We start from the raw sequence: 24,796 nt of genomic DNA, 5'->3' as shown, positions 1-24,796 counted from the left end.
CCCCCCAGGCTGGAATTTTGGGGGTCACTGAACTTCCTGGCTGAGCAATCCTGGGGCTGGATACAGTCCTGGGGTGATGCAGCCCCCGTGGTCAGTGCAGTGACCCTGAACCTCCTGGCTGAGCATTCCTGGGGCCGGACACGGTTCTGGGGAGACAGTCTCCACGCATGGGAAGCGGTGAGTCCCAGGAAGCCGTAACGTCCCAGCCACCGCTTTTCCAGTGGGACACATCACTTGAGGCCGCCCCAGTGGCCCAGGGCCGTGTCACAGGTAGGTGATCTCGATGACATTGGGCTCAGCGCTGCCATGGGGAAGGTGATGGCTGCAGGAGCAGTGGCAGSTGGCTCCAGCCGAGTCCATGGCGGGCAGCTTCCCGCAGGAATGGCGCAGCCTCCAGTCGGTGAGCAGCACGCCGTCCATGTGCTGGGGCAGGGGCTCGTGGCGCAGGGTGATCTGCACTGTTCGCAGCTGGGGACCGTAGTGCACCGCCAGCACGATGAGCACGGCCAGCAGCACAAAGGCCACCACGATCACCGCGATCACAGGCAGCGCATCCGATCTCTTGGTCACGCTCTTGATGATGGAGACGGGAGTGACGGCGGCCCCGTCCTGGAGCTCGGGCTGTCTCAGCTGGCTGCTGGCCACCGAGGCGTTCATGGCTCAGCGGGGTCACCTGCGGCAGGGACACGGCAGTGAACACCGAGCGGAGCCCATCCCTGTCCTCATGTCCTGCCCTCCAGCCTGCAGCTCCTGCCTGCACTTGAAGCTACCAGGGAATGGGATGGTCCCGGGAATGGGATGGTCCCGGGAATGGGATGGTCCAGGGAATGGGATGGTCCCGGGAATGGGATGGTCCAGGGAATGGGATGGTCCCGGGAATGGGATGGTCCAGGGAATGGGATGCTCCCAGGGAATGGGATGCTCCCAGGGAATGGGATGATTCCGTGCGTGGTCCCTCCCTCGGGCTCACAGGGCAGGGCACATTTTGGTGGCTAACCCAGTCTGGGGCTGTGGGATGAGGCAATGCCCCACATCCCCTTGTCCTGGGCACCCTCGGACTGCACCTGGATCTCGTGGGGAGCCCTCTGCCCTCCCCTGTCCGCCCCCAGCCTCACGGTGCTTTCCAGGACCAAACCCCACAGGGACCTCCCGGGGGAACCCAAGCCCGTGAGTGGTTCCCTCTCCAGAGGCAGAATCCCGTGGGGGCCAGCACGGGTGGGAGCAGGGGGCGATGGGGACAGGAGGGAAGGAAGGAGAGCCCTCGCAGCCCCGCGGGGTACCTGGGCGTCCCTGCTGCCTGGGAATCATCGTCTCCAGCGGCGGGGCTGGGCAGCTGCCGGCGGGACGAGCAAGGGAAGCCGCGGGCTGGCTGTGGTGAAGGTGCAGGCAGCCTCACCTCGGAAGTTGCCACGTCACTCCCCGGCCCCGCAGCCGCCGGGGCTSCCCGGGACACACGAGGAAGCGCCGGCTCGTCCCGAGGGCAGCGCTGCTCCCATCCCTGCCTGCTGCCACATCAGCGCTGCCGCCCCTGCCCTCGCCCAGCGACCCTGCTGTCCCCCAGGGCGGGACAAGGGCTCTTTTGTCTGGGGAGAGGCACCCTCCCCCCTTCGGCTGCAAGAAACCTCCCTCCTGCCACCGGCGTGGCGTGAAAATCTAAGGCGGCGAAGAAACAGATGTAAAAAATGCCCCTTCTACACGTGAGCTCTTTGCACAGCCCGGGAAAGTGGATCCACGCAGCCCCGGCCGGCAGGGCCCTGTCCCGGGGGATGGCAGAGCCCCGGGAATGGCAGAGCCCCGGGGATGGCAGAGCCCCAGGAATGGCAGAGCCCCGGGAATGGCAGAGCCCCGGGAATGGCAGAGCCCCGGGGATGGCAGAGCCCCGGGAATGGCAGAGCCCCGGGGATGGCAGAGCCCCGGGGATCGCAGAGCCCCATGGACGGCAGAGCCCTGGGGATGGCAGAGCCCCAGGAATGGCAGAGCCCTGGGGATCGCAGAGCCCCAGGAATGGCAGAACCCCAGAGATGGCAGAGCCCCGGGGATGGCAGAGCCCCGGGGATCGCAGAGCCCCATGGATGGCAGAGCCCTGGGGATGGCAGAGCCCCAGGAATGGCAGAGCCCTGGGGATGGCAGAGCCCCAGGAATGGCAGAGCCCCAGGGATGGCAGAGCCCCGGGGATCGCAGAGCCCCATGGACGGCAGAGCCCTGGGCATGGCAGAGCCCCAGGGATGGCAGAGCTGCAGGAATGGCAGAGCCCCGGGGATGGCAGAACCCCGGGAATGGCAGAGCACCAGGGATGGCAGAGCCCTGGGGATGGCAGAGCACCAGGGATGGCAGAGCCCCGGGAATGGCAGAGCCCCAGGGATGGCTGTCCCTGCCGGGGGTCCCGCTGCTGTACAAGGAACCTTTGCCAGCCCAACGCGGGGGTGAGGCCATGGGGAGCTCTGGATGCTCTGGACCTCCAGTCCCKTGGTTGRACTCRATGATTTTGGAGGCTTTTCCAGCTTGAGTGATTGTCTGACCTGCTGGGGGTCACAGGCAGGTCAGGGCTGGCACATTCCTCCCCTGACACGCCACCAGACTGCAGGGGCACCCTCCAGGCCATCACCTTGCACCCAGCTACATCCTCCTGGCCCAGGAGTGCTGTGTGTCTGACCCTCTGCTGCTGGGAGTGACCTTGAGCTCATCTCGGAGCAGAAAACATGGATTCCCTGGAGTTTTAGCCTTCACAAAACACATCTCCCCACCCTTGCACCCCCAAACACCACGGCTCTTACCTGCAGGCTCTCAGCAGGCAGTCTGGGGTGAATATCTGCGCTCTGTCCTTCCTTCACGTGGGAAGGATGGGGTGAGAGATGCCTTTCCCACCATCCAGCCGAGCATCCAGAAGAGATTTGACTGCATGTGAGAGCTTCTGGGTATTTGCACTCATTTCAGGATCCAGTAAAACCTTAATCTACAGCATAATCTCTGAGCGTCACATCTGTGCGAGGGACAAAAGGATGGGGGGGCTGCTGCCAGGGGTTTGTTCCCGCAAAGGCCGCTCTGGAGGCCGCCAGCCTCGGGCCTGCTGGTGTTCCTGGGGGCTGGAGGGGTTGGAAGGGWCCCACGGAACACGAGGAGCTGCACCATGCCCAGGGGATCACCCCTGCAGTCCCAGCTGTGGGATCTGGCTGGCAGCACAGGACATCCTTGAGACACTCCATGCAGTAAAGGAGAATCCCCTTTGCCTGGGGCTGAGGCTCTGTGGCTTTTGGGGGGCTGTGGGAGGGGCTGGACCAGATTTTTCCTTTTTCCTGTGGCTTTGCACCCTGACTGCCGACCCGAGAGAGGCAGACAGCGGGGCCTGTCCCACGTGGGGACATTAAAACCCTTCTCCTCCCCCAAACACCCATTCCCATCCCACACAGGATAAATCATTACCCCTGGAGCTCACACCAGGGCAGACACRACCAGCACATCACAAGGCCAGAGCCAAAATCCAAATTCCTGAACCYCTCAGTCTGGATGGGGGCAGAACCAGCCCAGTTGTCCAGTTCCTCCCCTTCTCAAGGAACTGGGGATGGGGTGGGKCAAAGCCCAGATGTTCTGTGTGTCCTGCAGAGAGGGAGGCAGTGCTGCCTGAAGGACAGCATCCCACAGCCAGCATCCCAAAGCCACCATCCCAAAGTTGGCATATCCCACTGCCCAGACTGGCTGGAGCTGCCCAGCAAGGCACAGGCTACAGGGCAGACCCARCTGCTGAGTTACCCTGGCCCCACAAGGAGCAGCTATTCTGAAACTCCTCGGGGTTGTACAAGAAACCCCCTCTCAGGTGGGGGAGAGGCTCCTCCAACAGCACCAACCCCAKGGAGGCTCAACACAGCCCTCAGGGCTGAAGTGGGGGGATGGAATCTGTGGGACACATCCTACCACACACAAAACATCTCCCAAAAATCCCCAGCCCCATCAGGAAGCTCCTGGGGCCCCGAGCAGGGCATCCCTCGGTGATGGCAGCCGAAAGCACAGCACAGCTCGGCGAGGTTTCCTCTGCCGYCGGTAAGCGATGGCTCACATCCTCCCCGGCCATAATGGGCTGAAAAACACAGTTCCCCTGTGAATTCAGCCCGTTTCCTTCTATTCTTCGACAGGAAGCCGGGTGAGAGTCAGCCCAGGCAGGCAGATCGCTGCTCCCCGTCCCTCCCGGGATGGCCAGAGGCTCCGTGAGCCACAAAGCACCGCGGAGATGCTGCTCCTGTCCGGCCATCCACTGCTCTGGCTCTTCCTGCTGCTCCCAGGTGAGCTGCTCCACACAGCCTGGGGAGCACCAGGCGCTCCTGGACGGGGGGATTTGGGGGGCTCCATTCCACGGGGGGCTCCAAAGGGAGCCAGGCAGAGGCTGCTCAGGGGTGGCAGGAGTCAGGCTGTCAGGAAAAATGGGGCTTTGTCGAGTTTGCAGGGTTTGTTCAGCGGTGCTGGAATACAAAAATTTGTTTCCTGGTTAATGAAAGGAGTGTTTCTGCTGRGGGCTGCGATGCCGAGGCATTTGTAGCAAGTGGCTTTTGTCAAATTAGTGTAAAAGCAGAATGCTTAAAAGTACAGAACATTGTTTTCCTCAAAAATATTTTTTCCATGACTATTTGTACTTTTTCCTCTCATTAATACAAATRCAAAGCCCATGTGTGAGGCTCGTGCAGAGCACACCTCGTCCTTGCTGTAATAATTCTGCTGCTTTGGGGTAATTGTGCTTTAACTTCTCTTTGCCATGCGRGTCGAGGTGTGGGATGAAGGAGCTGGTTTCCTGCTCCAAAGGATGACAGGTTGCTTTTGCCRGCATTGTCAGGCACCTCTTGCCTTGCTGACAGCTGTAGTAGCTGGGAGCTGTAATACATTCAAAGGAATATAAAATAATGTGTCTCCAGCTCCRAGGTTTTATCATTAAACCATGGAAGTTGCCTCGGGTTACAGCCACTGTGCTGCTAATAATGGGCTTTTTAAAAGGCAGAGAATCACAGAATGGTTTGTGTTGGAAAGGAAAGATCATCTCATTCCATAGAATATAGAAACCAATTCAGTTTGTAGCTGGATAATTCCAAGAAATAAGGGCAGGTGGATGGGAAAATTTCTCTCTTCATTAGAGGGCAACRCTGCTGCCTTCAGCAGAGGGGGATTGGGTGTGCCTGGGATCAGATCAAGGATCTCACCAAGAGGCTCTGTGCCCCTTGGCCACCCTGTGACACTCCTTCATGCCCACTCAGAATGCCGTTTTTCCTCTTCAAACTGCTTGGAAGGTTTTTATGGGACCGGAATGCAGCAGAGGGGGTCAGGCCCCTTCCCCAGCTGGGCTGCAGCACACCAAGATTCACAGAGCAGGACTCAGAGGCACTGCCTGGAATTCCAGCTCCCAGGAGCACCTGGCTGCTGCAGCTTCAGGTGGATGGGATGCCATCCTCCATCMTTCAGGCCTGAGAGCATCACTCTATCCTCTCCAAGCCACCTGTCCAAAATCAGGGGACAGGGACTCCAAGGTCACAGCACCATCACACCACTCCCAAACCAGCGGCCTTCCCCTGAACGTGTCCTGGCTTCCTCTCTGCACTGATCCAACAGCTCTGAAATGGCTTTTTCATTTCATTTTTAATTTTACAGCAAGTCCCTCAGGTGGTGCAGCCCCTGGGGGAAGCTCCTGCACAAGGCAAATAGCAGTTTAGTGAGAGGGGCATATCTGGTCTGTGATGCTGCTGGTTTCCTGGCACACAGGCAGATGGAAAAGGGAAATAAGGGCTCTGGACAAGGCTCCCTGCCCAGGGGGAGATTGAGATAACCCTGAGGAGAGAGAGAATTAGCTCGGATTGGACACTAACACATGCCTGTTTCCACATAGGCCTTTCTTGCTTTTGCCTGCTTTTGAATACAAATTCAGTATTTATCAATTTATCATTTCTTAAATTAAACTTCTCTGTTCTCATGGTTATTTCTGCAGGGAGGTTCAAAAAAGTGAGGTTCAAGCTATTATTTTGAAATTGTTTAATTGAGAAGGTCTGGAACATGTCCAACTYGGTTTTCCTCCCCCCAGAAACACTTAGCAGAAAATTTGTCCAAACAAACCTCTTCCTATGGACAATTTCCATTACAATGGGCAGGCGTTTACCAGACAAAAGATTTCCACTGAAAAAATTCCTCCTCAGAGCTGATGAAAATCCAGCAGGATTTCCCACTGTTGTTGTTCCATCCATTGCTCTCCTTATCTGTGCCGCAACCTGTGGATGGATAATGCCAGGAGAAATCTGGTATTTCAAAACCAGAGGTGTGCTTTGAGATCTGTTTTCAATAGAATCAAAAAGATGGGGTGCAGCTAAAGGACAGGCACCAGATTCCAGACTTGCATCCCCAAACCAGGGCATCCTAAAGCAAATTCCTCAGTGAAGGGTGAGACAAGGAAGAGAAAGCAGGAGGTGGTGAACAAGGAAGAGAAAGCAGGAGGTGGTTTGGTGAAATGTTTGTTCACACAACAAGCTGCTCCCTTCGGTAACATGAAACCCCTGGGATGACTCTGCAGATCTGCTTCCAGGAATTATGTCCCATTTACARTAGGTGAGTCAACAACAGGTGTCCTTGCAGGAGGCAGTGCTGGTGTCCCAAGGCAGGAATGCTCCTGCTGGGAAACCAGGCTAGAGAGGGGAGCTGTGGTTGTGTAGCACCAGCAAAGGCCCCAGGCCCACCCCAGCTGGGAGCTCTCCTGGCTCTGCTTCTCAGAGGAGCCCCCTGGCATGACCCGACCACCTTGGCAAGGGAGAAGCTCCCATGTGAGTCTGGAGCAGGCACTGGGATGGKCAGAGGGATGGAGAAGCTCCACCATGTGGAAAAGCTGAGAGAATCAGGATTGTTCAGCCTGGAAAAGCTTTGAGGTAGCCTCATTGAGTCCTTCCAGTGTCTGAAGGAGTTACAGGAAAGATGGAGAGAGACTCTTTACAAGGGATGGAGTGCCAGGACAAGGGTGAATGGCTTCCCACTGCCACAGGGCAGGGATGGATGGGATATTGGGAAGGAATTGTTCCCTGGGAGGGTGGGGAGGCCCTGGCACAGGGTGCCCAGAGMAGCTGTGGCTGCCCCTGGATCCCTGGCAGTGCCCAAGGCCAGGCTGGACATTGGGGCTGGGAGCACCCTGGGACAGTGGGAGGTGTCCCTGCCCATGGTGAGCATGGAAACTGAATGAGCTTTAGGGACCCTTCCAGCCCAAACTGGTCTGGGATTCCATTATTTGGTCTTTGTCACAGACTGAAGGGCTGGGTGGCTGCTTTCTCTCTCACCAGAATCACCCCAGCACAGCAGAAGGAGCAAAGACCCCTCCAGTGTCTGTAGCTGTGGATTTTTGGGGTTATAAAAGTTTAAGGAGACTTTGCCCCTAATGTTGTAGCTCAACTTACTATAAATCTGATGAAGGAGCAGGGATTTGGTTAAATCTTGGTTTGATCTCACTGGCAGTTGGATTTCACAGGTTGGGGAGTACTTCTTACCCTCTTGTTCATGAGAAATCACTGCCTTGGGGCCAGGTCCCTGAGAGCAAGGTTTTGCTGTCTGGGACACAGGGATGGGACAGGGACATCAGGGTATGGAAGCAAAGCTTGTGGCCTGGGTTTACCACCGTGAATAAAGAGGAGGCACAGAGAGCTCCTGTGGAGCTGTGGGGGTCCACAAAGATGTGGAGCTGTGGGGGTCCACAAAGGTGTGGAGTGTGTCCATCCACAGCCCAGGCCAATCAGGGCTGGCACTGAGGGCACCCACTCCTCGCTCTGGGCAGGAGAAGGATCACAAGGGGGGTCTCCTCCACCTTTTCCACCACCAGCAGGCACAGCTGCAGGCTCAGAATGCTCCTGAGGCCAGCATAGCTCCACACGTGCAATTCAACAAGCTCCTCTCATACATTAGTGAGAAGTGACCCTGGAGCTGCTAAAAATCTTCAAATCACACAGAAATCAGTGTGATTAGAAATGTGGGAGAAACATGTCCCAGCTGATGAGACACTGGATGGAGATAAAGGAGCACTGGGTTTTATATCTGTCACTTGTCACAGCCATGGGACACTCCCCTGCCTTGTTCTCCCCAGGTATGAAATGGGGATAATAAAATGACCTCTTCCATCAATCAGAGAATCACAGAACAGTTTGGGTTGGAAGAGAACTTAAAGCTCATCCAATCCTAACCCCACCATGGGCAGAGACACTTTCCACGGTCCCAGGGTGCTCCAAGCTCCAATGTCCCCCCTGGCCTTGGGCACTGCCAGGGATCCAGGGGCAGCCACAGCTTCTCTGGGCACCCTGTGCCAGGGCCCCCCCCACCCTCCCAGGGAACATTCCTTCCCAATATCTGGCTTCCTTCAGTTAAGGACATTCTCCCTTGTCCTGTCCCTCCATCCCTTGTTCCCAGTCCCTCTCCAGCTCTCTTGGAGCCCCTTTTTAGGCCCTGGAAGGGGCTCTGAGCTCTCCCTGGATCCTTCTCCTCTCCAGGTGAGCACCCCCAGCTCTCTCAACTTGGCTTCAGAGCAGAGGGGCTCCAGCCCTGGGAGCAGCTCCGTGGCCTCCTCTGAACTGGCTCCAGCAGCTCCAGGTCCTTCTGATGTTGGATTCCAGGGCTGGGGCAGCTCTGCAGGGGGGTCTCACCTGAGCAGGGCAGAGAGGAAGAATCCCCCTCTCCCCTGCTGGCCACACTGGGGGATGCATAAAGAGTTATGAAATCTGGAATAAAACCAGGATGATATCACCAGGGGCACTCACCTAAAATCTGAACTCAGATGAATTGCCAGGCCAAGATGCATTCCCTGCTCTGTGGCTGTTGCTTACTGTGAGATTCAGCACCTGAGGAGCAGCTGCACAGAGCCCAGAACTGAACCACTTCCAGGCAGGAACATCTTTCATCTCCTCCTCGGGCACTCAAGCCAGGACACTGAAGAAAAGCAAGCAGAAAGAACAGGAATTATGAGAAATCCCTAAATCACCAGCCCCTCTCACACCTTGTCTCCAGAACCAGTCCCAGCAGGTCACATTCCTGCTTGGTGGTTCAGGAACACCACAACACTCAAAAGAACCTGGGGAATCTTGGAATTACTGCAAAGAATAATCASTTTGGGGGGAAATTTGGAAAGTCTCCTCTGTAAAGTGCTGTGAGTTCTGCTAATAAATAACATTATTATTTGAAACTTTAGGTAGGGAAAAAGCACAGGCTGCAATTGCACCTGGTTAGGTGGTCCCYCCATTTGCACTGGGCATGGAGTGATTTCTCCTCCAAAATCCCAGACCCAGCACTAAACCTGAGGAGCAGCAGAGCCAGGAGAAGGACAGGACCCACACCACCAGCACTGCAAACAATCAGGAGCAAAACCAGAGCTCTGAAAYAAGCAGGTCAGGAGGAAACTGGAACCAGTGAGCAGCTGGGAGGGTGATGGAGCAGCARCCTGGTGGAGCAGGTGTCTGCTCCCCAGAGAGCATTGTTGGGGATGTCAGGAGAAAAGCCATGCTGGTTTTCCTTCCAGCAACAACCCCTTACCACGGAAAGCCAGCCCTGGGCAGCACGGTGGTGTGGCCGAGCCGCTCCGCACGCAGCTTCCCTGCTTTGTTTGTCTCCCGGGTTGTTTTCTGCATCCAAACRGTTTTTAATTGCCTCCCACTAAGATCTGCTTCCAGACTGGTTCACCAGAGAGGAGCAYGGAGCGTGATGCTTGCAGAGGATGCCCAGCCCTTGAGGACGGGCAGAGGAAGGCAACGATTAATTTTAATTGCTGATGAGATCCGGGATTAATTCCTGGCTCTCTAAACTTTCCATAACACTTTGACTGAGTCATTACAATTCAGAACCACTTGGCAGTGAGTTGCCAATCCCCCCATGCCATTTGGGAATTAGACACTTGAATACTTCTGTGGATCTGGCCCTGATTGAGGCTGTCAGTTATCCGGCCCACTGAACAACATTTTTCTCTCTCTCCTCCACAATTCCCACCCCACCTGTTCTGCTGTGAGACCCTYAAGGCAGAGACACTTTATTTAGGCACGGAATATATTTGGTTGAGCTCTCTGCTTTCCAGGTTTCCTAACAGAGGATTTTTTTTTTTCCACGTGGAAGTTCTAAGAATTGGGGGTATTGCTCACTACCACTGTGTTCCACCCAGGAAATGGCTGCACCTGTGTTAAGTGGTTGGTGGGTTTTTTTGTGATGGGTCATCTGACAGAAGTGCCAATATATGAGTTGAAAAGCCTRTTTTTAGGCTGCTGTATCTCTTTTCTGAAAGCATTTTCAAGCACAGGGTGACACCGAGGGACAGCACTGCCCCATGRGCTCTGCAGGTGGGACATCCCCCCAGAACTGCCAGGGAAAAGAGKAGTCTGGGGTTCCTYGTCACTGGGAAGAGATGGTCTGTCYCCATCAGCAGTTCTGAGTGGGCAGRACCAGTCCCTGGRATTCCAYACCAGAGCCAGGAGTCCTCCCCAGTGACTCCATCCCTCTATGAACACAGAGTAGACAGCACAAGCCTGTCTTGAGCCTGATCTAAACCCTGCTGAAGCCTTTCCAACAGCTGGCCCAAGGCCCCTGGCAAAGTTTGGGGGTTTAAAGTATCCCTATCTTTGGTGAGGAGATGGAAAAACTATTCTTTAAATGTCTACAATTGCCAAAAATAATACCAAAGCAGAAATACCTAAAATTCACCTTTTGGTTGACATCACTCTCTTTTTGTGCTGAGGAGCRAATGGGGTGAGCTGCTGGCTCTGGGAATATCTCAGCTGCCATGAGGAAAGTTTCAATGGAAAGGCTTCCAGTATGGACACATCCAGAAGAACTACTGCAAATAACAAATCCAAAATTCTCCTGTTTATCCATTGGAAAAATTAACCGGGAAGCACTGAGTGCAAAATGCAGCTACAGCTCTGACATGCTCCTTGCAGCCCTGCAGCTCTGCTGGGTACCCGGGACTTTCCCATGACAGCACTAGCAGAAAGTCACATTTCCCATTGTAAATCCCTCAGCCAGCCCCGAGTTTCCACCTGGGATTGCACAGGCACTGTAAATCCTTTGCACCCAAACACRCATCCAACGCCTTGGCAGCGCTGATGCTCATGGAAGAGCTTTGATGTTTATTGCAATTCCAGCTGCGCCGGCCGCGTCCCCATTGTTGCTGGGAGCTGTTTATGCAGCCAGGGCTCTCTGTGCTGGCAGCAGYGCCGGGAGGGAATGGTTTCCAACTCCAGATTCCCCTGGGATGTCTGTGGGGAGCCGCGACGCGTGGCGCGTTTTGTTCAWCCCCATCCTGCTGCCCGGCCCCACAATGGGAGCTGGGTCTCATCCTGCTTTGCACAGATCCATCCCACTCCTGTGGGATCCAGGATGCTGAGCACCCTCCCCAAAGAAARCACCCAACAGAACAGGACTTTTGCTTATTTGAGTTGGCAGGGAAGGCATAACAAGCGGCAGCAGCCAGAAGTCAGAGCCAGGCCTGCTCCACTTTGAAATAAAGCGTGGATGTGTTTAGAGAAGCCAGGGCCGTTTATTCCGGAGCAAAATGCCAGAAGGGATCTCCATCCCTTGGCCTCTCCACAGCAGGGCAAACATTGACTCAGCCTGTGAACTCCAGGAGCACTGGGGGCAAAAAAGAAAGGCTTTTTCATCTTATTGACAATAACCCAAGGTTTCGTTTTGCAAACAGAGAGCTTCCAAAGTTCTCCAGTGGGACCCACAGTGACAGGATGAGCTGCAGTGAAGGAAGTGTTGAATACAATGTTCTTGGTCCTAGTGCCAGGGATACTGGAAATCACCCATGGATGGTCCCATCAGGGATAGCACGACAGTGCAGTTTCACCTCCCTCACGCTCAGGTTCCTCCCATCCCTTAGAGGCTGTGCTCAAGCTCTCAGATTTCTCCTCATCTGCACCAAAAATGGTGGAATAAAAGGCCAGCTCAGAGCCTTCATTCCCCTTTTCCTTTGGCAAAGGCTAAGTGCAGACAGCAGCTCTGTCTCCAGTGATTCTGGGTGCTTCCCAGAGGAATGAGGAATTTGTCCATGAGGAATGAGGAAAGAGGAAATGTCCATTTCACACCCAGAGGCATAAGGAATTTCATACCATGTGCATGAAGAAGCACTTGTGAACATTTCCTTAAAAGTGTCACAAACAGCTACTTCTCCCCACAGGAAAACATGACAAGGGGTCCTGCAAGGGAATTTTGGAGAAACAGGAGCTGTTTGAGTCTGGCAGCTGCTGGAGGATACTAACGCCCCCCCCAATTATGATCTCAGCACATTATTTTTTGTGCTGACTATAGAAAGTATCTTAGGGCATTCGCAAACCATATCCAGAATCTCCCCTTCCTCAAAAGAAGCATTTCTACCTCTTTCAGAAGAGAAAACATGTCTAAAATATTTGGGTTTTTCTTCATTATATTTTTATCTAGCAGGTGATGATACAGCTGCTCATAACCCAGTCTCTTACTACCCTGACACCCCTTTAACTTGCTCTTCAAAACTCCTAGAGAAGGAAATTCCACAAATTTTCCAAGACAATCGCTCCTAGCACCCCACTATTCTTGTGTTAAGGCAGGTTCCTGTTGCCCAGACTCCCTTTTCCTTGCTGCAGATAAAGGTCCTTGTTTTCTGATCTTGCTCCAAATGGATTTAGAAAACTAATCAGTCCCTTCCTCTCTGTATAATGAAAGATCTGATCCTGTCTCCTTTTTCATGCACTGAACAGGACAATTTTCCCAGCCTGCTGCCCAGTAAATTAAAAGAGAAAAATGTGGAAAAGGTCTGAAAAGTCCGGCCTGATTTTCACAGCCAAATGGTGTGTGGGAACWGACCACATTTTATTATGTCTTCACCATGGTCTACACACTTCCTGTTTGGCCGGGATCATTGTCATAAAGCCTCAGATACAAAAACAATTATGGCTCAAAAGCAATTCCATGAGGAAAATGAGATCAATCAGAAGGTACTGAGKGTGAGCTCTGAGCCAGGTCCTGGAAAACCACACTCAGTGCTGAGGGTCTCCTTCCAGACCCTCATCCCTGCAGGGCTCTCAGCCTCCCCCAGGAACCAGCAGCTCATGGACCTACTCCRAAGTTCATCTACATCACCCTACAGCTCCTGGTATCAAATCATGGGATCCCAGACCAGTTTGGGTTGGAAGGGACCTTAAAACTCATCTCATCCCACCCCTGCCATGGGCAGGGACACCTTCCACCACCCCAGGCTCCTCCCAGCCCCAATGTCCAGCCTGGCCTTGGACACTGCCAGGGATCCAGGGGCAGCCACAGCTTCTCTGGGCACCCTGTGCCAGGGCCCCCTCACCCTCCCAGGGAACAATTCCCTTCCCAATATCCAAACTAAACCTGCTCTCTTTTGGTTTGAAGCCATTATGGGGTGTTGGAGGCTGGAGGTCTGAGATGGGTCAGAGCTACACAGTTTGAGACGCGTCTGGTCCCCTCTGTTGTGAGAAAGGGGCCTGGAGAAGATCTCTCTCACAGGCTGGCTCAGGAGAGATGTGAAGCAGCAGCTGAGCTGCAGCTGCCCCAGGAGGGGCAGGCTCTGGCTGCAAACAGGCACACAAACAGTGCTGTGCCCTGGCTGGCACTGCCTAGCTGTGCTCTGCCCTGCATCCCCTGCAAAGGCACTTTTGCCACCACAGACCACTGGGACATCATGAGAGGACTGGAAGGATTTAACCTTCCCTGCTGTCCCTTTCTGTCCAAATCCTGTAGCTCCCATGGGATTACGGTGAGATGGATCACCAGTGGAGTCAAATTCCGCTGATTTCTGTACCTGAAATGTAGTTTCTTTCATTAAACTTCACCACAGAGAGCACCAGGGTCATCAGCAATAACCACTTTAAAATCCCAATTAGGATGTACATTCCAGCAATGACAGACTCAAAGTCACCTTCCCAAAGTTAAACCAGCTGGGTTTGATTGGAGCATTTAAAGTGTATTTACATTTTCCAGGTCTTGTCCTCAAGTGGGGGACATTTCTTTCTCCCATTTTCAAGGGCAGCATTTTTAATTGGCTTCTCATCTAACCCTTGGGGTKGGACTAGATGATCTTGAAAGTTCCCTTCCAACCCAAAATATTCTRTTCTATTCTGTTCTGCTCTGATTCCACGAGCACAGGATTTCAGGAGCTGGGGCTCAAGGAAAACACAGATGCAATATGAGGGATTGGGGCAGGGATGCTTTGTCATGAATCCAAAAGAAGAGCAAACAAATAAACAAAAGCGAACAAAACTTTTCAGTTGAAGAATTTGAKTCAGTGAAACACCTACAGCCTTGCRTGGACCTACAGGATCACCCAGCCCCACAGGGAAGGCAGCTCCTGAGGGCTGCAGCTGCCTCCAGACTCACACAGCTTCAGCCAGCTTCCCAGGATCCCAGTACATGGGACAGAGAGAACAGTCCCATCTCCTCTCCCAGAGAGGAGAATAGCTCCTGGCAGCCTTTACAAACCTCATCCATCCAGTCCTTAAGGTCTCAAGGGAACAAAGGGTCCAAAATGTGTCTTAAAACTTTGAAGAGCTCCAGCACACAGGTCACACCCCCTTCCTTGCCAAGGCTGAGCTGAGGCAMACAGCTGACAGGGAGGGAATGACCCCATGGATTTCTATGGCCACCCAAAGGGTTCAGCTGCAGAGAGGACATTTATCCCAATTGGATAAACTCCAGTGCTGATTTACTCAGAGCCTGATAGTATCACATTCAGWGTTTGTATCACTCAGTAACTACTGRCTCAGTTACTACTTCTGTGCWAATGYRTTTGGGGRAACCYGGTATTTCAAAGTCRTTCCAAGATGAGGAAAACCCAAGGAGCCACACAGAGAGCAAGAAGAGCAGAGCATTAATGACCATCACCTTTGAGCAACACTAACACTCCTGCTCTTTTTTTCAGGTTCTACAGCTTCCACAAACTCCTCCACCCCTGCTGGAACAGGTACCTCTGGGCTGTGATGTGCTTTATGGGTCTGTTTGGATGTGGATGCATGTGGAAATGTGGGGATGCAAATGGAAAGCCCCCAAATGGGAACCTGATTCAAAATTCCCATCTGCTGAGGGACCTTCTCCCAGATCCTGCCTCTGCCTGYCCCATCCATTACCATTCACCCCCAGATTTCCAGGGTTCATGAAGGGCACTGTGCCCCAGAGGGTCACTTGGCTTGGCTTGTTTTTGTCTGGAACAGAGTGAGGCTGTGTTCCAGGGAGCCTGGGGAAAGCAGAGGGATTCTGCCTCATCTTTGYTCCCCTTTTCCCCAGCTGTTTCCCAGCAGCTATGAATCTATGGATCCTCAGAGCCAAGATCTCTTTTGTCCCTCCAGCCACACCAGTGACAAACCCTCTCCTCAGGGTCTCTTGTGCCACTCACCCCTTCTGCTCTCGCTGGCTACCATGGCCCCTTTCTGGCTCACCCTTCAACCCTCTCTRTGGGATCCACCAACCTGGAAATGTCACCTGTGTGTCTCTGCTTGTGTTCCAGGTCAATCCCAACCTACAACACACAGCCCCGAAGTAAAGAACCAAACCTCAGGTAACGCCCAGCTGGAGAGCAGCTCAGGGACATCCCAGTGTGGAACTGCTCTGAGCTCAGCCCACAGGTTGGGGCTGTGCAGAGGACAGTGGTGAGGAGGAAGGAAATGTTGTGGTGTCAGGGCTTCTGATCCAGCCAACTCACCCCAGAGGGATCRAGGCACAGGTGTGAGCAAAAACAGGGGAGAAGAAATCACTGCATTGAATAGGGGAAATGAGATGATCATAGAGTAGAATCATAGAATCCCAGAATGGTTTGTGTTGGAAGAGACYTTAAAGCTCATCCCATTCCATCCCCTGCCAGGACAGKGACACCAGGACAGGGACACYTTCCACTATCCCAGGTTGYTCCAAGCCCCATCCAACCTCRATGCTCTTTAAGATCCATTTSAACMCAAACCTTTCTATGATTCTGTGACAWGTACAGGAAACTAATTACACAATAAATTATCTCTTCAGCTCCAGATCYACATCTGTTAGGGTCCATGGAATCTCTGGAGACAGATCTCTTCTTGCTATGCTTCAGGAAAAAAAAAATCTAAGCATAGCTACTCCTCCAAAGTAGAGGAGGTGTATTTTTGGACACCAAAAATATTACAGAATAAGATCTCAAAAAGATCTCAGCTTCTGCTTGCAAGCCTTGCAGAAAAAAAAAAGGAACTTAAAAGAGATTTCATTCTAAATTCTAGTATTTCAGTGAMACATTTAGATAAAGGGGRAARAAAAYCTCAGACTAACCTTGAAACMTTTTTTACCCTCTTCTCAATTTATTGGAAAGCCAAGAGAAGTCTAGACAAGGAACTTGCCTATAAATTCCCAGCTAGTGATCCACTCTTCCTTGCAGAGGGATTTTTAAAAGCTTTTTCCCCCCCATCTTGCTCTGGATYGGGTGCAGTTTGGAGTAGCAGGTTGAGGCAGAGGATGGAGCCTCTGGACCACTTCAAGAGCTGAATTATTTGTGTTTAGAGACTCTCAGTGAAATGGAATGTGAAAGTTGGCATTTCAGAACACAAGGAAATGATCACGTGGGTGCCAGGCAGTTCAAGGGTCCAGTGACAAAACACTTCACTTTTCAAAGCAGGGAAAGAAGCAGAGACAAACCCCAGACCTTTTCCATGTGTTTGCTGAGCTCTGCCAGCTCAGCAGTGAAAAGAGCAAAAGCGAATTCCAAAGGACAAGAGCTCCTTGACTCTGAGCAGGTTGAAGGCTATTTCCATGCTGTCCCTAGCAGATTAATCCTAACTCTCGAGGAGTTTGAGGGCTCTTTGTGATAGCTCTGCCCTCTCCAAGTGGTTTCTGAGCTGAACTTTTTGMAGTAATGCTACAATTTCCCTACAGAGCCGACGGTAAAATCAACACCACCCACCAACCTGAGCCTCACCTCTGTGGGTGAGGTGAGACCTCAGACTACAGCCAAATCCTCCCCCACCACCACAACAACCCTGACAGCAACCACTGAGCGAGGTAAGGATGGAAAACTCAAATATTTGCTCAGGCAGGATCTGTTTGTGCCTCCCTCCCTATCCATGCCAAACTGCGGGCATCAGAATATTGGGCTAGTCCACACTGTGCTGGTTATTCAGCAATTCTGCAAATATTGAATTTCTCTGAGTCTTTGCTGAAAGAGCAGCTCATTCCAGCTCCCCAAAAGCATAGGCCAAACCCATATCAGAGAAGCCAGATCRTGCTTTATCAAATAAAGGAGCTCCAGTCTCCCCTGCCTCCCTCTCCCAAGCTCACCTGTCAGGTACATTCTTAACTGACTCCACACCTTGCTAACTGGGAATCCTGATGTTTGTCTGGAGGGAAAGTACCATGCAAACAAAGACTTTTACTCCATGGACACCCAACAGCTCTCCAAAGTGGAATTTTTGTGGTTTCAAAAGTTAATTGTCCTTTCCCATGTTTTCTTTATCTAGAGGATAAGTCCAGTGGAAACAGAAGCACAGAAGCTCCTTCTCCAMCACCTCAAGGTACTTTGTCCTTTTGTAGAGTAACAATAAGATCAGATAATTTCATGGCAATCAGTTTGCTTCATTCTTATGACACAGGTTATCTAAGCACGAGTATTTTTGGGGGGTTGAACCACCATTAACACCCAAAATCACATCTGGTGTCCTTATAAGCAGTAATAAAACACAAGGTCAAATGCTCTTAACATCCTGTGCTGGCATGAACTTGAGCAGCTGAACAATGGATCTATGTTAAGGAGAAGGGAGCCCTTTTAGGATCCTTTTAAATAAATATAATTTTGCTTTTTGACAATTTGCTTAACCCTTAAACTTGTAAGCACAAATTAGAGAATCCACTAAGAATTTGCTGGGAATAAAAGCAGAATCCAAGAAACTGGACGACTGAAATCTGACAACTCAGATGATTCCCCATTRAAAATTCAACCTTAAAAATCTGCAATGGTCAAGAAACTGCTCTGCCTCTGCAAGTACCTTTCAGATGACTAACATGAGCAAGGTCAGGARCCCATGGTCAGCTGTGCCCACACAGATGCCCACCCAGCATGGCTGTGTGCAGCAAAGCCAGGAGCACTTTGCTCAGAGCAGATTGCTGTTCATTCCAACCCTGATTCATCACTGAGAGGTTCCACACATCTCTGACTATAGATGCTGATGCTTCCAAAAGCCAGGTCTCCTGTTGTGTGAGACCCAGCTTTTTCCAGGGTTGGGGTATCCATGCCAGGCTCAGCAAACCATCGTTTCTGCCTAGAAGAACAATTTCATAATGAAATAAAGAATTCAGTGACTGGGAGAGGAAACTGTACAGCAGCAGACCCTGCTTCTCCAGACTGTTTTATTCCATGTGGCTTCTGAAACAGTTAGATTGGTTATTTCATGCCTTTTCTCCTTTTTCTTCTGGCTTTTGGAAAAATCACCTTCCAAAACTGGGGAGTTTTCTGTGGGACAGGACCAGGTTCAGCTGCTCCCCAGGGCAGTGCCAGGAGCTGTGCACATCTCTCCAGACRTCACATCCCTTTGGCCAACGCTGCTGCAGGGAAGATGGGGATGGGAAAGCAGGGAAGAAAATCCTACATGACCTAAACATGTTCCTCTGAAGCTCTGCAGTATCACTTTTAGTCTCCTGGCAGGGCCTGTAGCTGCTCATTAAGGTCAATGCAGACACTCTGGCTGTTCAACAACAGCCTGGAGGCAGCAAAGGATGTTCTTGCTCTGTACAAGTGAAACACACGGGCTGGYTTTACATTTCCTTGCACAGGCACTGGAAGCAGCTGTCACAAACCAAGCAGCTTCACATTCTCCATTTATCCCACTGAGAACTGGACAAACCTCTMCTGCCACAACTAGACTACACATGGTGTACAAGTCAGCCCAACTCAAACGAGTTTCGTTACTTCTAGATAACCCACGATAGCAAATCCACTCATTTCAAGTCCTAGGGACAAGCCAAGCAGTCAATCCACACCCACATTCTGCAACTTTTCTTCCCCTAAGTAGATTTATTTTAAAATCTCTATGTTTATGAGCTATAACAAATATATAATCTTCACAGTGCAGTCTTCCAGCCTTCCCTTGCTGTTTCTGCCCCAAACCTGCACCTGGGACTGCAGACCCTAAGGAGTTTATAGAAGGGCATTTGAATTTTGGTTCCCTAGGTTTCCATTTGGACATGGAAAATAGTACAAAGTAAGTTTGGTGGGAAGATTTCAGTACGGAGTGCAAGTATTAATTCCATGTTTCCCAGGTATCATYAGCACTATTATGAATCCATTCTCCTCTCCAGGTACCAATTAATTGCTTTGGTTCTTAGATGACACTGGAGATCAAGACTCACATTCTGTGTCTCTCTGTGCAGGYCAGCATCCTATGAGGAATGAAAGCACCACGACATCAGTGACTCAAGGTGCTTCCTCCTCGCAGAGAGGTGATTCCTGCTCCATATTTTATATTCTTCTCCACAGCCAGCAGCGAGGCCATCATACTGCTGTCTTCAGGGCAGCATGGAGAATGGCCAACAAATACCAGGGGTGCTGAACATCCCATCTATCCCGTGGAAAGCCTGTAAAGCTCTGCAGAAGCAGCACTTCAGGGCAATCTCTTAGCCTGGAAACAGAAAGTGTGAGTCACAGCAGGAAAGGTGAGGAAAAATTGTAAAAGAAAGGAGCCAGGACAAAATCTCCCCTCAAACACACTGCCAGGGCTGACCTTGACCTGCCATGCTGATTTTCCTCCCTGGAGTCCCAGAAGGACTGGGTGTTCTTAGCTTGTCCATAAAAGGGGCCCCACCAAGGCAATGATTCCACACAGGTTTTGCTCACTTTGCTGTTAAGATTGATGGGCTTGGCCAGGATCCGAACTTGATCTCCTCAAAAATGTGCAAGTGAGAGTTAGGTCCTCTAACATTGCTAGGAATCCTCTTCCCAGCCTTAGAAGAAAGACTTCTATGTAAATCTACCTTTCTCCCCTCTATAGRCACCTCAGAGCCTGTCACCCCAACACCGAACTCCTCCAGCCAYGTGCCCGAGCCCAGCCCGACAGATGAGAAATCACCACTGACAGTGGCGGCTTTTGGTAAGRTCTTGTGCCATCTGGGGAGAGGAGAGGCTCTGTTTCACCAAGCCACACTGGTTTGGACTTCATGAGGCCCTGGCACAGRKKSCCMRRRRARSYKKKGSCWSCCCYKGRWYCCYKGRARKKSCCMARGSCMRGSYKGRMMWTKGGGSYTKGRRSMASCYKGGRMMRKKGRARGKWKYCCTKSCCCATGGCAGGGGGTKGGATGGGATGGGCTTTAAGGTCCCTCCCAACCCAAACCATTCCATGATTCCAGGATTCTAAGTCTGAGAGATTCTTAGCAAGACAAATGTCCTGTGCAAAGAATTGTTTGATTCATTGAGGCCTGACATCAGTACCAAATCTGCATTTAAAGTGTCTAAACGTGGTTTACGGGATGGATAACATCACCCACAGCTTTAGCTTGTCTCTCCCTGCTACATTACTTATTTATCTGKCTTTACACGCTTTTGGGATAAGATTTACCAACTGTAGCCAGAACATACTGATTCCTATCAATCCCCAGTGTAATCASCTGATTCCTGCTCTCCTGGCACTCCCTTATCAATTAAGTATTTATTGATTAAGTATTCATCAGAAGCCCTTTGAAGTTAAAACACAAGAGGATAAAGCCATTCACTCTAACAACTGTTTGCTTCTCTGCATATTACATACCGTACTCACATTAATGAAAATATTGATTTCCTACCCAAGTTTTGATGTCAAAGTCTCTCTGCTGCTCAGACAATTCTCTCCTCCATCCCCAGGTGTCATTAGCTTTGTTGTTATCCTGATAGTGGTGGTCATCATCCTGGTCAGCGTGGTCAGCCTGAGGTTCAAGTGCAACCACTCCAAGGACTCAGAAGGTATTTTTCTGGGGGAATCTGTACTTCCCATGAACAACTCACCAGCTTCCATGTGGATCTGGCAATTCCTAAAGGATGCATTTGAAAAGCTTACACAGTGGTGGGGAGGTTTTGAAGCCAGGCTGGAACATGGATTGAGCAGTTGGGAATGCAGTGTGACTTCCTCGCTAGAACCCCAGCCCTGCCCTTCTGGACGTGGTCTCAAGTTCAAGGCACTCAAATTCCAAGAGGTGGGCAGCTCTTCCAGAAAAGTCATGGACTTTGACCCTCCTTTGGCCTAGGAATCCCATTTCCCACTMAGCAGTGCCCAGCAGAGGGCAAGGCTGCTCTGCAGCAAGGCAGACAYCTTCCTAAAGCCCAAAGGGTGCTGGTGAGTGAACAGGCAGCAGGGCCAGCAGGTCCTGCCTGTATGTCCCCTTGGTTGAAGGATTTTCTCCAATCAACTCCCAAGCTTCCCCCACAATATCTCCAATCTCCAATTGAGATTTGATTTATATCCCTGTACAAGGTAATTCTGACTAGAGCTGAGTTATTTTATGGCTTAGCTGGGATGATTTCTCACCTCTACATTACCRACTGCTTTTCTCCCCTCAGACAAACAGAAACCAGGAACCTCCATGGTATCAGAGAGGTAAGGCTGATCATGCTATCCACATCTGATTGAGAGTGCCTGTTTTATCCCAGAGCTAATTTTAGCAAGGAAAAGAGTCTGCTTTGGTTATTTTGGGTGAAAGGAAGCATCTCAAGATGTCTTTGAGAGAGGCAGAAAAGAAATATCAGCTTTGATAACACCTCATCCTCTGATAGAGAAATAGGTATATTTAGGGACCTCATTTCCAAGCTGCACTGAGATTTGAGAAGACTCATCATCTTCCCAAAGCAGTTTGCTTCTCTTCCTTGCCTAGATACAGACTTGAGGTGTAAACTTGAGTTTTTCAATSTCAAAACAATCTCAGATATCTTCCATTACTGTTACCGAGCGAGAGCAGGACAAGGAAGCYGCAGCTCAGAGAGCTTTGGAAGTGAAGCCTGAGGCAGAGGATGGTCCATCAGAACCCCACAGTCCATCACTGCTACTGCAGAGGAGAGGCTGAACGTGGGAAAACAGCAGGAAACAAGAGCTGGAAGGGACCAAAACATATTGTTCCTATTTTTCCATCTGATAGTTTCCTAAACCCTGCTTTGGAAAGGGACAAAGGACACAGGGAGCCAAGTCTGTAAATATTTAGGTACCAAATTTGCATCAACATCAATGGTTTCCAAATACCCTTAATAATCATGATCCAAGGGATCTGAAGCCACTAAGGCAGAACATGCCATAAGAGACGACAATGCTCAGGGCTCACAGATCTCAAAGTCTCCATTGATACTGAATACACTTTACAGCCCTCAGGATAGGAAAAAGGAGGAATTCCACCTTCCTAAGGCTTGTAACTCACTAAGGATGGGGCTGTATTAGGACAGCAGCTCAGTGGGCAGTGGAAGCCAAACCTGGTCCCCTGTACCAGCCTCAGCCTTGCCTGTTTGCCTCCAGCTCGGGGCAATGAAACTTTGTCCCGGAAGGTGTCCAAGGAATGCCTGGACATGGCAGTCAGTGCTCTGGGCTGGGTGACAASGTGGTGACTKCTCAAAGGCTGGACTCRATGATCTWGCACATCTTTTCCAGCCTYAGTGACTCTGTGATTTTGTGATTCCCTGTCTTGTTTCTCAGAGGAGTTAATATCTCCTTCTCTCCTTGGCAGCTGCTCAGCAGACACGAGCCAGAAGGGGAACAGCATCACTCTGATCTCCATGAAGAACATCAACACCAATAACAGCATGAGCTACCCCCCATCAGAAAAGGTTTCCCTTTTCAGCCTTGTTTTTTTTGGGGAGTCAGCTGGGGGTCATTTTCCTGGCTGGCTAAGAGCATGCCTCAGGTGTTTCTTTGCTCTTTTATTCCTTCAGAAATATAACAGGAAACAGCTGTCATCAAACTTCTCAAGGTCCAAACTGGCTCCAGTGAGCCTGGTAAAAAGTTTGGGTGCCCATCTCGGGTTCATCTGATCTGGCTGAACTCGAGGTGCCAAGTTTACCTCATGGGACATCCCCTACATCCAGCTGCAGAGCTGGAGGGGTTTGTCATTAAATGAAGAGGTCTGTGACGTATCGAGGTCTCACCCTCCAGCCCAGCTCACCCACTCCTGCTCCACAGGTCACTGAAGCCCATTCCATCAGGACTCTCAGGTCCACCCCACACGAGGAATTCACATAATTTCCAATTGTTTTAAACCTGAGACTGAGTCTGGCAGAACACATTGCTCTAGTCCCTTTGCTAGCCCAACCAGGCTGCTGATGTTCCACGTTTTGTTCTTTTGGCAGGTGCTATGAAGCCAAGAGCCCAGAGCTTGACGCTGACACGTGACAATGAGGAGTGGCTTTCTAGGTTCTTTTATTTTTGGCTTCGGGGAAAGAGCAAGTGTGGATTTTATATATAAATTATTATGTCCTTTCTGATCAATACATTTACAGTAGTGTCCTACATAGCTTCCCCACCTGGGGCCTAAGGGCTTTCTCCAGTTACAGCCTGCCATGCTCGGTGGTTATTATTTAACTCTATAGAGTTATATATGCCTTCAAACACTCCAGTAATTCCAGCAGCAAGAAGCACCAAGGCACCATCTACTCCRCTAATAAAACGCTGCCTTAGATTAATGGCCTTTATAGTGTGTGCCAGGCAGTCACGGGCTCGTTAATCAGCGTAGCCCCACGTCGAGCCAGACCCGTGCATTGGGAAAGCTTGATCTGAAGCTGAAGGCATGATGGGACTTAAATGCCCGAGTTGTRGGTCAAATCCCAGCACGACTGCTCCGAGCCCCTTATCCCCAGCACCCTCATTGTCCCCACAACAGTGGGGATGGTCATATCCACCTACCTCACAGGGTTGTTGTGAGGCCTTGTTAATCCATGTCTGCAAAGCATTCAGAGAGCCATGAATTAAAGGTGCTGCTGAAATGCAAATTACCATCTTAAGCACTTTATTATTATTATTATTATTATTAATAACGGCGCTTTGGGAAGGCAGATCATTATCTCCCCACCTGCTCAAAAACTCAACTGAAGTGTAAGGAACAAAGTCCCTGAATAGACCAGGGTTTATCTCAGTGTTAAGTGAGTGGTCACAAGCAAAATGCTGAGCTCCTTCAGCTCCTGGAGTCCATCAGCCTGAGTGTGCCAGGAGAGCTTCCATCATCTCCACCACTGCTTTCCCAGAGCTTCCTGGCAGACCAGAAGAGCAGCATCCCCTTGTGCACTGCAAGAGGCAGCTGTGCTTTGCAGCTGGCAAGGAAACATTCAGCAAAATAAATAAAATGTTTTCACAGCTCCCACTAAGAGCCAACACACTTTCAGCCTTTAACATCTGCATGAGTTATTTTGATAAGTAATTTTTTAATAAATTAAGCTTTTCTGGTAACATGCATGAAAAGCAAAATGCCATCACTCAGGTCCACCAGACTGGTGAATTTGCTTAACACAAAASCCCAAGTTATTCCCAGTTAGACGAACCCAGACTCCTGATACCAGACACCTGTGACTGCACACAAGGAGCACCAAAAATAGGTTTTTAGTGAATGTAAAGCTTTAACAAATCTCCCCAGACCTTTGAGATCCCATAGGATCTCACTGCTGCTTTAGTTTTTCTTCCTTTGGCCTCCTTCTTCCCACAGGCCCTTGAGGGTCTTRCAGTGAGGGTGCTCAGAGCAGCTGTGGCTGCTCCATCCCTGGAAGTGTCCAAGGCCAGACTTGGAGCAGCCTGGGACAGTGGAAGGTGTCCCTGACAGGTGGGATCAGGGGAAACCAGCAACAGCATTAGCAATGATGAAGGTGACGGGAAAATGTCTTGCAGTG

The 24,796-nt window shown here is 51.0% G+C and overlaps 2 protein-coding genes across 2 annotated transcripts; one reads left to right on the top strand and one right to left on the bottom strand.

Annotated features, from left to right (window-relative positions):
- Window positions 1-239: 239 nt before the first annotated feature.
- SMIM33 (small integral membrane protein 33) lies at window positions 240-718 on the bottom strand. Its single transcript, XM_057378713.1, has one exon. The coding sequence runs from the start codon at window positions 655-657 to the stop codon at window positions 265-267; it is 393 nt and encodes a 130-aa protein (XP_057234696.1). The 5' UTR covers window positions 658-718; the 3' UTR covers window positions 240-264.
- A 3,417-nt stretch (window positions 719-4,135) lies between these two features.
- ECSCR (endothelial cell surface expressed chemotaxis and apoptosis regulator) lies at window positions 4,136-23,934 on the top strand. The gene is made up of 11 exons (XM_057378712.1): window positions 4,136-4,274; window positions 14,891-14,932; window positions 15,473-15,523; window positions 16,861-16,986; window positions 17,442-17,495; window positions 19,348-19,395; window positions 19,965-20,063; window positions 20,810-20,908; window positions 21,503-21,539; window positions 22,651-22,750; window positions 23,270-23,934. The coding sequence occupies exons 1-11, from the start codon at window positions 4,223-4,225 to the stop codon at window positions 23,276-23,278; spliced, it is 717 nt and encodes a 238-aa protein (XP_057234695.1). The 5' UTR covers window positions 4,136-4,222; the 3' UTR covers window positions 23,279-23,934.
- Window positions 23,935-24,796: the final 862 nt, after the last annotated feature.

Source organism: Malurus melanocephalus, unplaced genomic scaffold (assembly GCF_030028575.1).
Source record: "Malurus melanocephalus ecotype Western Australia unplaced genomic scaffold, MMel_1.1 scaffold_371, whole genome shotgun sequence".
Taxonomy (NCBI): Eukaryota; Metazoa; Chordata; class Aves; order Passeriformes; family Maluridae; genus Malurus; species Malurus melanocephalus.
The sequence above is the reverse complement of the archived record's forward strand: the minus strand, read 5'-3'. Positions and strand labels throughout refer to the sequence as shown.